Genomic DNA, 13,046 nt, shown 5'->3' on the forward strand with positions numbered 1-13,046 from the left:
TTTTCACCTTGACCCCTGGCTTTTTTTTTATCCTGCCACCTCCTCCATCTGCAGCACAAAAGAGTCAACTGCTAAGAATTCTGGAAAAGAAGTTTATTTGTAGCTGTAGGCACAACCTGGCAGCATGTAGGCAGGTGGGAGTGTCCAGGCCAGTGAGCCCGGCCCAGCTCGGCCTCCCGGGGGGCTCAGGGAGGCTCCTGGCCACCAGCAAGCAGAGCACAGGCTGCTGGGGGGCCAGCTGCGGGCATCGGTGCAGCAGTGAAAGCAGCAGCGCTCACCCCTGCGGCCTCTGGTGGGCACCGGGAGGGTGGTGGGAGGTCCCTGCCGGATGGAGGACAGGAAACCCAGGGCGGGGCCTCTGCAGCCTGGGTCCTGGTTCAGGCCCCTGGATCGGGGCCCTTGGGAGGCTGGGTGGGGCTTGCAATGGAGGGAGGGGCTAGACATAAAAAAATAACCGAGGGGGCAGGGCCAGTGGCAGGGCAGGGTGGTCTCAGCGTGGGTGGTCCGCCGATGGAGAACGGCCTCCCGGGGAGGAGGGGCCAGTCCGCACTCAGGTCTGGGCTCTGGCGGTGTGGCACTTCCGGCAGAGCACGTGGCCTTCCAGGGGGAAGCAGCCATTGTCGTCCGCCTCGATGGACAGGGCCTTCCCACAGTCCTGGGTGGGAGGGGAGCGCACTGGTGGGAAGGCCCCCGTGCCTCCCCCGCACCCGCTCGTGGGCATTAGGAGGACCGAGTGCCCCTGGCTCAGAGCTGGTGTCCTCGTTGTCTGTGCCCTGCTCCGGCCGCACCCACCGCACCCCGCCTCCACTCTCACTTTGGTCTGGTAGCCCCCGTTCCTCCCGTACCGGGATGGGCGGTGGGTAGAGCTATGCCCACCCCAATAAAGGACGTGGGGCTGCCCCCCTTGTCTCAACTCCTCTGACCCTCCCTGAGACCCCAACCCTGCTGCGACAAAGCCCAGTCCCCTCCATTGCGCAGTCTCCTGTCTCGGTCCACCCGCAACTCAGGGAGCCCACAGAAAGCTCACACCCGCCTCCTGCAGCGACCAAAGCATCAGGGCCGGGCGGGCCTGGGCCCTGCCCATGACCACCCTCAAAACTGCTGGCTGGTCCTGTCCACCCCCTGGCTGGCGAGCAGCGCCCCCTATGCCGCCCAGCCCTCAGGGGACACGCACCTCACACTTGTAGCACTTCATGTGGAAGTTCTTGTCCAGGGCGACCACGCGCACGGTCTCCTCGCGGCCGGGCTCAGGCATGATGGGCTCGGCGCAGACGGAGCAACGGGGCGCGTACTGCCTGGAGGGCAGCGGGGAGGCGCGAGTCAGGGTGGGGGGCGGGGCGCTCAGCTGCCGCCAGGGCTCAGGGAGAGGAGTGGCCGGCGGCATGGCAACAGGCAGACCTCTCTGCCCATCTTGCCCCACACCTCAAGGCGGGGAACGGCCAACAGAGAGGCCTAAGACCTGCCACCATAACTGCCCTCATCCAGGGGAACTTCCCGCCTCTCCACTCACCTTCCCAAAACCCCCTCAGCCCCGAACAGCTACCACCAGGTCCTCAACCTCTTCACATCCACCCTGCAGGAAGCTCACCCAGAGGTGCCCCTCTGGCCCCATTCCTGGACCCCTGGCCCTAGTACACCCCGCACCACGCAGGTGCCTCTGCCCAATGGCTCAGGGTACAGAGGGACATGAGGTGCCGGCCACCCGTGGTGGAATCCGGGGAACGAGTGCCTCAAACTCAGGCACCAGTCGGGTTCTGCAGGGTCCCTGCGCTGGCCTTTAAGCAACCTTCCAGGATTCTGCCGCTGGCCCGAGAAAGCAGCCACCTTGTACACACTTTCTCGGGGGACACCAGAGTTCCCAACAACTGGTCTCCAAAGGAACTTTAGAACCTGGCCTGTGTGTGAAACGAAGTCACTCCAGCACACACTGCTGAACCCGAGACCACAACCCAAAGAAGCCTCCATGAGCCAGGGGACTGGCCAGGAGCAGGACCTGCTGCCCAGGCCTTAAGGCATCTGGACAACGAAAGTCCAGATGAACTGGCCTCTGCCATTTACAAACAGGGCGTAGGGCCAGAAAGCAAGACCAGAGGCGTGGAGCTCTCTGGGGGTCAGCGGAGCAGCCTGGCTCCCAGACCAGCCATGGCTGGCCCCAGAGACGAGCCCAGAGCTCGTGGTGGGTGCGGGGTCCTCACTTGTGGTAGTCAGGGACGCAGTGGGGCCGGTTGGCCTGGTCCACGATGAAGGAGGTGCCCTCCAGGGCGCAGGCACAGACCACACAGGTGAAGCACTGCGGGTGGTAGGCCTTGCCCGTGGCCCTCAGCATGCGGTCAGTGATGGGCTGCCCACAGGTGTTGCACTTCTCCAGGGTGTCCTGAGGAGGCAGCAGGAGGAGGTGGGTGGGCCCCATGTCTGTGCCACCCCCTGGCTGAACCCGGGGGCAGCCCTCGGCCCCAACCCCGACTCACAGTGTAACAGCGCTCACAGTACGGAGCCCCCTCCAGGCTGTAGAACTGCTGTCCCTGTAGCTGCTGCTCACACTGGTGGCAGGTAAAGCAGGCGACGTGGAACAGCTGTCCCAGAGCGCGAACGGCGGGCTGGGCCCGTGCCAGGGGCTGGTGACACCGGCCACAGGACTCTGGAAAAGCCAGAGGAGATGGAATAAACAGGAGGAAGCTTGCAAAGGACCGGCTGGCTCCAACAGGAGCTGAAGTCACAGAGGGGTAGACAGACGTCCCATTGAGGGGGCGGTGGGCTCACCATTGACGGCCACATTCTGCCTCTGAGGATGCTCCATGTCCTGCATGAGCTGCTGGGTCAGCTGCTCCAGCTCCTCCACCTCCTTCAGGGTCAGAGGCCCTGGGGCCCCCGGGGAGCGCACCTGAAACCCCAACACTCTCGTCACACCCTCTCAGGGGTCGCCCCCTCCAGAACATTCCCCAACAAGCTGACCCACTTTCTTCCAAGACGGGCTAACTCCCCTCCCATTTCCCGAATGCTCAGGGAAAGCAATGACCCGGAAAGCTCCTCACTCCCTGTTCCAGACCCCAGCACCACACGAATGAGGGGAAGGGGATGGTCCTTCCACCCACTTTGCCCGAACCCCCACTGGACAGCCACAGACAGGCCAGAAGGACTGAGCGGACGGAGGCCACGCACACAGCAGCTCAGGTCACGGAAGCACTGAACACCCCAGGCCACGCATCAACTCCACAGAGCATGCTCAGACATGGCCCCCCAGGGAAGAGGTCGGTGCGGCGCGGGGGGGGGGGGGGGGGGGCTGTGCACCCAGGTGCACACACCTACCCATCCCCCCGGCTGCTGAGCAGCCCTGTCTGCGTGAGGAGGCAATACAGGTGGGAATCACAGGTTACCCCCCCAGGGCTGTCTTCTGCAGCCAGGCCCCCAGCCCCCCACGCAGAGGTCCGGGGAGCCCCCCAAGAGAGAGTGCCTGGTCTTCTTGACCTCACATCCTCCCCTGGAGGCCTCAGGGAAGGGCCTCCAGCCCCTGTCTACTTAGGGGATCTTGAGAGCTGGGGGTGGGCATGGGTGAGGTTAGGGGGTAGTGTGGGACCCTCAGAAGCACTAGGAGGGGGCGCCACAGGGGTTGTCTGACCTGCAGCAGCATGGCCAGGAGACACCCCAATGGTAAGTCTGCCCAGGGCTGCGGCCACTGAACATCCTTCCTGCCCTTGCCTCCGTTCCCACAACACCTGGAGCCTCAGCCTCCGGACTACCTCGCCCCACAGCCGCCTTCCCCGAGGCCTGGGCGCCATCTCCCCCACCGTGTCTGTGTGCAGATGAACCACCCCTGCCCGGAAAGGCAGGCACAGAGAAGCCCCAGCTCTGAGCTCACCTAGCAGCCAGCTTTCCCTGCCTGCCTGCCAGCACTGGGGCCCCAGCTGCAGCACCCTCGGCACTCAGCACTCAGTCCTCTAACTCCTCAACCCCAATGGCTCCAAACAGCCCTCCATCTCAGGCACCTTCCACCATGGGACACACTGGACCTGAGTCATGATGCTCTTTACCTCCAAGACCTTGGACTTGACCTCCTACTCCTCCTTGTGTACCCACTGAAGGAACCTACTCAGAAGGGCTCTGATTTCCTGCCTCCCAGCCCTCCCTGCAGACCTCCCCCCAAACCTGGCCCCTTGACCACCTATTTTTATGGGGCTCTCTCAGCCCCTCTTGGTCCCCTGTGGCTCATCTGCCCCACCTCAGCCCCCGCCACAGGGCCCACTTCCTGCTTCTGCCTCTGGGCTCAGAAAGTCGGCAGAGAGAGCCCTACAGGCTGCAGAGTGAGCTCACAGAACCCCGGAGGGCCTGGGCGGCCTCGGCCCCAGCGCCTCTGTCTGGCTTTTGGCTCCTGTGGGTTCCCCGCAGCAGCTGTTCTGAACCTTTTCCATCTCCTCCATCTCCTCCAGCCCCTCGTTCTCATGGATGACCTCACCTCCTACGTGACCGAGAGGATGGAAGGCGGCCAGCTCAGGCTGACTCGGCGTCCCTCCTCTCCACAGAAAACACTGTTGGTGACAGTGTCCTTGCTCTCCCGGAAAGGCCCCGGTGGAGGGGACGGGGACGGCCTCACCACGGCTCCTCCGGACTCCATCCCGGCCACAGGCCCTGCTCTCAGGCAGCTCCAGCCCCTCCTCCATGGGCTTCTTCCTCCTGGTTCACCCACACACCTGAGCCCCCTCCCCTAACTGCAAAGAACCACACACACAGGCCCTGGCCTGGTCGAACCTCGGTTTCTAACTGTCCGCACAGCCCTCAACTCCCTTCCCTATGCCCACCGATGGACCACCCTGCCACCATCGGTGACTTTCAGGCAGTCACGTCTGTGGCCTTCCTGGGGCCCTCATCCTCCTCAAACCCCCACTGAAGAATTTCTCGCCATCACATTCTGTCCCCGAGATCCCACCCTGGCTTGTGCTCCTCCTCCTCCTGCCACGGGACAAACCAGCACCCCTCTCAAGGGTCCCCCCAGGCCCCCGGCTCCATCTGTGTAAGCACCCCAGGCTGGGCCGCTTCAGTACCACTGTCCCCAAGGACAGCCCTGAGCCCCGGGCCTCTCCCAAAACCCGGGCCTCCATTTCTAACTGAGTGACAGTCCCAGCTGAAGGAGAGTCGTCCTGGAACCTGTTGCTCAACACGCTGACAGCTGGACCACCCCCTGCCCGCCCCCGCACCTTTCCGGCCCAAAGCATTTCCCCTTCTGGACTTCTCTATTTCATCAAAATACCGACATTCATTCCACAACACACCCAGGCTTTTTTTTTTTTTTTCCCCTGCCCCTCCTCTCCCAACTGCTTATCAGTTACAAGGTCCTGGAGGCATTTCCTTTGCCAAGAGCTCTTATCTAGGCCCAGGAGTGAATCCCAACAAAAGTCACGGACCCCCTACCCCTAGCCCACACTTCTGCTGGAAAGTCTCCCAAAAGCCTCCACGGGCAGGCGTCACCAGACCTCTGACCCAGCCACACACCTTGAGGAAAGTTAAGGACTTGCCAGAGCTGCCAGGAGCTCCTGCCTACCTCTCTACAGCGCCATCACTGCTTGGAGGAACCTCCCACTTTCCAGTCTCCAGACACTCGGGGGCATCTGAGTGCCCTGGGGTTTTTGCTCACGCTACTCCCAGCCCAGTGTCCTTCACTTTCCCCCTGGGTTCTGAAGTCTGACCGTCCTTCAGAGCACACTCGCGCCATGCTGTCTTGCTGAATGTGCCAGACTCAGGCTGACTCCCTGCCCAGAGGTCCCACAACACAGGGTTCTGCACCACTCATGGGTACCTGGCATCTCTTCCCACCCCGTCCGGGGCTGCACACACAGACACCGACACTCCTGCTGTCTGCTTACTGGGCAGCTGGTTGAACTAGATGCCCAGCAGGTTCCATTCAACTCCTAAGTCTCCGGAATCAGAAGGCAGGAATGAGAACTTTTCAATTCGGGGTGCTCACGTGCAAGATAAAAAATGCCAGCCCTTTCTACGTGCTAGGTAACTTAAGCACCACGGCCCTTGTCTGGGATGGAGAGCCTTAGTTCCAAGATGGGAATGTGAGGCTCCAAGTTCACCTCACTGGCCGAGGTTCTGGTCAGAGGGGGGGCTGGGAATTCTATCCCAGGTCCCGCTGACTCCCTCAGGCTTAACCGCTTTGAGAGATCTCTTCCGCCCTGATTCCGCCCTGGGCACAGAGCGCAAGCCACAACTCTTATCACCAGACGGGCCCTCGGGCAGACAGATCCGAGCGCTCAGAGCAACAGAGAGGTAAACTCAAGAAGCTCATCCTCCCTTTTAACATTCTGGGACAGGTGAAAGGGATGGTCCACCGAACCCTCCGCCTAATTCACAGCCTGGGCTGCTCCCCACTCCCAGCCAGGACCCCCGTTCCTCCAGAAGAGCCGTTTCTTACCACAGCCCACCCTAGAGGCTGGAAACGCCCGTCCCACCAACCCCACTCTCCCATCTTTGCCCTCATTATCTGGCTCCAGAATTAACCCCTTGCCCCCAGCCCCCAGGTCTCAGCCTGGCCCTCCCGCCCCCCTCACCTGGTCTGGGTTCTGAGCTGGGGGAGGCAGTGGGCGCTGCTTCTCCTGCACTCGGGGCTTCTCTCTCTGCTGAGCGTAGGTGAAGCTTGGGGGCTGAGGGGAGCCTGTGCCAGTGGAAGAGGGAGCTTGCGGGGACCCCAGCTTTTGATTGGGTTGCACCCCAGGTCCGCCTGGGGCTCCGGGGCTGAACTTGGAAGCCACGGGAGTGAACTTGGGAGTCACTGGAGAATACTTAAGGGCTGGAGATGGGGCTGAGGGACCTCGAGGCTGACTGTTAGCCAGAGGCACAGGCTGAGGCTGGGGCTGGGACTGGACCTGGAGCTGGACCTGAGGTTTGGCCTGGGGTTGGGGATGCACTGGGCTCGGAGGCTGAGGCTGCGCTGGAGCCTGGGGCACAGGCTGCGAGCTAGAAGGAGCCTTCCAAGGAGGCAGGGGTGCCGTGCCCCCAGCTGCAGGCTTAGTACTGGTTTTGGGAATGAATGGGGTGGCGACTGGTGGGGGTACATATCCAGATGACACCTGCAAGGAGAGAAAGAGGGGTAGAGACGTGTGGTTGAGGGAAATTACTGCCTCCCCAGTTCTGTGCCCACTCCTTTCCTCCTCTCCTGTTCCTCACCCGAGCTTTGAAGGGATCGTTCCTGGTCATGTCATCCAGCAGTGAGGACAAAGAGTCTATCTCCAGGTCGATACTGCTCACCTTCTCCCTGGGCTACAGGGTCAAGGGTCAGAGCAGCCATCCCAGTCCCCCATTCCCACCACCACCCTCCCCTGCATATCAGGGCAGGGGCGCAGGGGAGGTCAGAGGGAAGGACCCTCCTTTCCTTCCCTCAGGGGTGTTCCTGCGTGGCTGCCCCTCCCAGGCCTCCGTACCTGTGGTGGGCGCGGGACGTGGGCTTCAGGCCCTCCCTCCTCCAGAGGAGGCGGTGGGGAAGGGAAGATCTCCTCCTCCAGAGGTGCAGGGGGAAATGGTTCCTCGATCGGGGGAGGGGGAGGGGGGAAGGCGCCTCCCAGGGTGCCCTCTGCATCTTCGACATCCCCCAGGACGGGAGGGGGCGGTAAGGGAAAGTCTAGGGTAGGAAGAAGAAAGAGGGAAGTCAGCAGGGGCTCCTCTGCCCCCTTCCCTGAGTTTCCTTTCTCCTACAGCTGTAACCCCTCACCCCCAAAACTCTCTCAACGGTCCTGGGGCGAGTGGGAAGGAAACGAGGGCGCAGGACACCCTGGGAGCACTGGGTCAGGAACGGCCGGGGGTTTGGCGCAGGAGTGGTGCAGCTCCCGTTACACTTCGGAAAACGGACCCGGAGGGAAGATTCGTGCCCCACATTCCCACCTCCCACCCCCAGGCGGAGGACTTGGACCGGTCCCAGGAGCCCTGGCTCCCAGCCACGAGCTCCAGGATGAGGTAAGAACATCTGCTCGGGACAGGGTGGCTGCGCCCAGCCCCCTCCGCTGCAACCTTTCCAAGACACCCCCAACCCCGACGCCACTGACCCCCCCGCCCGGCGCCCGCCGTAGTCCAGCCTCCCGCCCCACCGCATACCTTCTGGGGGCGACGGGGGGATCTCGCCCACCCGGCCGATCTGTGCGCGCTGGGCCCCGGCGGTCGGGAGAGGCTCGCTGTCCCCGGGCCGAAAGGGATTCACTTTGGGCTTTGGGGCCACCACCGGGCCGAACTTCTTTTGCGGGGCGTAAAAAGCCGGAGCCGAAACAGAGACGGAGATCGCGGGAGACGGGCGGGGGGCCGCCATGGCCAGGCCGGGCTGCTGGGAGTGGGTGGCCGGGTTACGCGGCGCTGAGCCGGGCAGGGGACCCCCCTGGCGGGCCCAGCACCCCTCGGCGTCCCGGCGTCCCCTCCCCGTGGGCGGCTCCCCTCGCCTCACCGCGGGCCGGAGCGTGCGCGCCGCGTTCCGGGTGGCTGCTTGGGCGCCGGGTCCGCGGACTCTGCGTCCGGGTCCAGCGCCGCCTTTAGCCCAACGGGGGAGGGACGTGGGGCCGTGGGAGGAGGGAGGAGGCGGGGAGAGTGCGGCGCCCAGACCATACAAGGAGCGGCCCGGAGAGGGGGCGGGGAGAGGCAGGGAGGGGGGACCAGGCAGGAAACTCCCCCAGGAAGGGGCCCAGGTCCTGCCCGAGGGCTGGAGGCTCAGCCGAGGTCCCCCCGACCCCGCCCCCGCCGCCCCGGCCCGCCCGCCACGGACCACCCCTCCCCGAGCACAGGCCTCTGATGTCATTTCCTGACTTGCCCCCCTCCACGCCCGACCCGCGGTGCCCAAGGTCTGATTCACCGTCCCCACTACGGGATAAGCCGGCGGAGCTCTGGCGGGTGCCCTGGAGGTACCGAAGCAGCCCTGGGCGACTCTGCCCGGAGCCAGTCCCCTCCTCTCCGGGCCTGCGGTTACCTGCCCCTGCCACCTTCCCACCCAGCTGCCAGCCGCGAGTCCCGAGTCCCCTGCGCGCCGACCGCGATTGGCAACACTGGGGTAGACCTGGGCTCCAGGGTGGACCACCATGGTGGCTGGGCGCCCTCCCTGCTCACGCCCCCGCAGGCCTTTCTGTGACCTGGAAGGGGGTGTGTGTGAGTACGAACCTCAAGGGTCCTCAGGGGATCCTAACTGGAAATCCTGGGCAGCCCCTTCCGGCTTCTAGGAATTCGCACCATCCGCGCCCCCGCCTGCGGATCTGTGAATATTTGCGGGAAGGAGAGGCGAGGACCGCGGAGCCCGCGAGGGAAGGTGCGGGGGCGGGCCGAGGAGGGGTGGGCGTCCGGTGGACTGGGGCTCCGGGAGGAAGGGCGCGGACGCGGGCGACACGTTCTGCGGCGCGCGCCGTGGTCCCTCGGAACCTTTGGGCGGCCCTTGCGGGATTCGGAGAAGACTGCGCTCTGTGGCGCCCCCCACTGGTCCGACCGGACTGCCCGGCCTTGAACTCTGCCCCAGGCTACGCAAAAGGGACAGACCTGGGGTAACTGAACACGGAAACGCACCAAAGTGCCGGTCGAATTCTTCCACACTCACCACTTACAAACTATGGAGTCAGATGGCCTTTCGGCCTGTAGATCCAATATCTCACCCTCCGATGCCGCCCTTTTTCTGCCATCTAAAGCAGTTTCCTTCAACACACCCTACTGTCTCGGGTCCAGCCGCTTCAAATCCGCAGCAGCCTACTGCCAGTGAGCACCTGCGCGCTACCGTCTAGAGACCATCCAGACCTTCCCCTGACATTTAGCAGGAGAAAACAGACTGGGGGCTTAAGAGCATCACACCCAGTTAGCCCCAAGGTCTAGGTTAGAGCTGGCTGCCTTGAGAGCTCTAACGTCAGGGCTCCCTCTCCTAACCCCGGGGTGCGGTGCAGCAACGCTGGAGACCAGGACGCAGAATGAGGTCAGGGTGCAGAGACGCGCTTGAGTGCCCAAGTCTCTTCATTCTCTCCGCTTCCTTTCCTGGGTGTGTAAAAAGAGCGATGACACTTAATCCACTTACCTTATTGCATGATATGGAGACATAAACGAAATTCAATATCTGAAGTGTTATATAATACTTGGTATTATTATTCAAGTCCCAGTTCTGCGCAGAATGGAAATTCTGACGGGTTAACCTAAGGCCGTTATTCCGAATGTCCTCCCTGAACTGCCAAGCTGGTCTCTCATGGGCCCTGGGGTACGCAATGTCTGCGTCTTCCATCAACCTTATCAAACACTTAATTGTGGCTACTACTACATGTTCATGTCCTTCTCGGTCCCCACTGTTCTTTCTTCTCTCCGGTGTCGCATTGTCTTTGTCGTGGGTGTTTCACACTGCCGTAGCCTGTGTGCCACGCATGAAATGAAGCATGCTGTGCAGACAGACCTCAGACAGGTATAAGCCGGTCCTGGGCCTGTCCCTGTGATGATCAGCTAGAAATTTGATACCGTGCCTGTTGGAGATTGTGTCTTGGGTTTTACAGACCCAAAGTCTCTGCCAGTCCTTCAAAATTACACCCACTTGTTGGGGGGGGGGAGTGGGGGTTGGAAATGAGGGAGATGGTTTCCAGATAGTGTCACAGACAAAAAGCCATTTGCAGTCTAAACACCTCCTTAAGGAATGTGCAAGTTCAAAATATAGTACATTTAATTGTTAGGCAGCTGAACCTATTTATAAATCAAGAATAGAATAGTGCGTAGGCAGGCTTGGCTTTACTGACAACTGAAAGCATTTGGGATGCAGAATATTAAAGCTCAGAGTTTCCAGCCAGCCAATCTGAGGACAAGCGGAGACACACGGGCTACCCCAGGAGCACAGGCTCGCTGGGCCGGGATGCCCCTAGAGGAGCTGAGGGCCAGTGGGTGTTACAATGCATGCAGTGAACAGGAGCAGCCCTAATGATTTTTAGGTATTCTTTTTTTTTTTTTAAGATTTTATTTATTTCTTTTCAGGGAGAGAGGAATGGAGGGAGAAAGAGAGGGAGAGAAACATCAATTGGTGATTAGTTGCCTCTCACACATTCCCCACCATGGACCTGGTCTGAAACCCAGCCATGTGCCGTGACCAGGAAGTGAACCTGCGACCTTTCTGATTAGCAGGACGGCACTCGACCCACTGAGCCACACCAGTCAAGGCTATAGGTATTTTTCTCAAGTAAGCAATTCTAATTGATCTCCTCAGGCAGGATGTGTAAAAAGTAGCAAGTACACAGATGTTCCCACCTGATCATTTCCCACAGCTTAGGACCAGGCAAGAGAGAGGAAGTAAAAAAAAAAAAAAAACGGGCACGGACTTTGGCTATTTAAAACATCTCTGCACACCTCCCAGAACTCATGTCCACCAGGTACCAGAAACGTTTCCTTCAAGGTCACACAACATGAAGTAGGCAGTTAGAAGCAGCCAAGAAAAGATAACTAACTAAATAAATAAATAAAAGGAACAAAGGCAGTGGCAAAAAAAAAAAGAATTTTCTGAAAAGAAAAGAAATGCCATCCCAGGGTTCTTTTCATATTCTGGTTGCAGATGGACAGAGGGCCACTTCTGTGCCAGGCGCTGTGCTGGGCACTCTGAGTGACAACTGCAAGAACAGCAACCACCCAAAACAACAACATCAGCAATAATAGTAACACACCGATAAAGCTTAGTACGTGGTGCAGGTCCGCTACTAAACACTTTACACACACATCCTCCAGCCCTGGCTGGTATGGACTGAGTGCCAGCCTACAAACCAAAGGGTCGCCAGTTTGAGTCCCAGCAGATGCCTGGGTTGCCAGTCCCTGGTAGGGGGTGTGGGAGAGTCAACCACACACTAATGTTTCTCTTCCTCTCTTTCTCCCCTGCCCCTGCATCTAAAAATAAATAAATGAAATCTTCTTTAAAAAAATGAACATATAGCCTGCATTGAATCCTCACAACAAACCTGTGGGAAATGTACATTATGATCCCGTTCTTCCGTTAAGGAAACCAAGGCCAAGTAGCTGTTGCATTTTTCACCTGTGAAACTGCAAAAAAAAATTGTAATGCAAATATTTTATTATTTGAAGACACCTCTGCCCTCCACTGACATCCCTGAGGTCCTCACTTCCTCCCTCCAGGAGCCGTGGTTCCGTGTATCAACAACCTCTCCAGGTCAGGGTCTGATCCAGGCCCCACTTTGGGCCACCATTTTCCTTTTCCATCACATGGGGCCATCGAATTCTCCCCCTCCCCTTCCCCCGCCCCTCCTCCCCCCCCTCTACTCTATCTATCTATCTATCTATCTATCTATCTATCTATCTATCTACCTATCTATCTTTCTATCTATCTCTATCTCTGTCCCACACAGAGACAGCCATGGGGCTTAGGGAGGGAGACCGTTTTGTATACTAGAACTTTCCCAGAAGACTTCTCCAAGAATTGTTAAAAGTGGTTGCTGTTAGGGTACAGAATTAGAGCAAGGCAAAACCTTTTTCTTTTTTCCTTTTTTTTTTATCCTCACCCAAGGACATTCTTTTTTCATTGCTTTTAGAAAGGGAAGAAGGGGGAGAGGAACACTGATGTGAAGAAGAAACATTGATTGGTGCCTCTCCTACGCTCCCAGACCACCAGGGACCAGACCTGCCACCCAGGCACATGCCCTAACTGGGAATCAAACCCACGACCTTTCGGTTACCAGATGACACGCCAACCAACGGAGCCACACTGGTTAGGGCCAGAAACATTTTGTAACTTGACTTTTCCCCCATAAACAGGTAGAACTTTTATAGTTTTAAAAAAGGAGAAGACAAATGACAGAGCCATCATCTCTTGCTCCTGACATCAGAGTGTTTTTTTTTTCCACTTTCCCCCAGAGTGACACCCTCCTAGTCCCACTTGCTTGACACGACAAAGGACAGACACAGTGGAGGGGCTGGATGGCAATGGGCGTGGTGGAGGGTGCAGCACCCCGCTAGACTCAGGGATCTTTTTGGCAAAGCCCAGGAACAGCAGATTCCTCCTCTGCCCGAGGGACCACCCCCAACCCACCCCAACCCCCCGGAAGGGGTGGTCTGACAACCTCACATGGACC

General features: G+C 59.7%; 1 protein-coding gene across 2 annotated transcripts; it reads right to left on the reverse strand.

The window, feature by feature from the left end:
• Nucleotides 1-78: 78 nt before the first annotated feature.
• ZYX (zyxin) lies at nucleotides 79-8,679 on the reverse strand. 2 transcript variants are annotated; one of them, XM_037160761.2, is made up of 10 exons: nucleotides 8,423-8,679; nucleotides 8,083-8,302; nucleotides 7,416-7,612; nucleotides 7,162-7,254; nucleotides 6,546-7,064; nucleotides 2,761-2,881; nucleotides 2,469-2,638; nucleotides 2,196-2,374; nucleotides 1,175-1,295; nucleotides 79-655 (listed from the first exon to the last, which is right to left on the reverse strand). In XM_037160761.2, the coding sequence occupies exons 2-10, from the start codon at nucleotides 8,288-8,290 to the stop codon at nucleotides 551-553; spliced, it is 1,713 nt and encodes a 570-aa protein (XP_037016656.2). In that variant the 5' UTR covers nucleotides 8,291-8,302; nucleotides 8,423-8,679; the 3' UTR covers nucleotides 79-550. The 2 variants fall into 2 exon arrangements, with proteins under 2 accessions (XP_037016656.2, XP_037016662.2); XM_037160767.2 differs by having other exon boundaries at nucleotides 8,083-8,305.
• Nucleotides 8,680-13,046: the final 4,367 nt, after the last annotated feature.

This window comes from Artibeus jamaicensis, unplaced genomic scaffold, assembly GCF_021234435.1.
Source record: "Artibeus jamaicensis isolate MK-2021 breed Jamaican fruit bat unplaced genomic scaffold, CSHL_Jam_final contig_1696, whole genome shotgun sequence".
In the NCBI taxonomy this organism is placed as follows: domain Eukaryota; kingdom Metazoa; phylum Chordata; class Mammalia; order Chiroptera; family Phyllostomidae; genus Artibeus; species Artibeus jamaicensis.

Bases quoted from the DNA above. Each gene is read 5' to 3' on its own strand.
- ZYX (XM_037160761.2), bottom strand. From the start codon at position 8,290: ATGGCGGCCCCCCGCCCGTCTCCCGCGATCTCCGTCTCTGTTTCGGCT. The intron at 7,613-8,082 runs GTATGCGGTGGG...TTCCTACCCTAG, and splicing joins CCCCCCGTCGCCCCCAGAAG to ACTTTCCCTTACCGCCCCCT. The intron at 656-1,174 runs GTGCGTGTCCCC...CCTCCCACCCAG, and splicing joins TGAAGTGCTACAAGTGTGAG to GACTGTGGGAAGGCCCTGTC.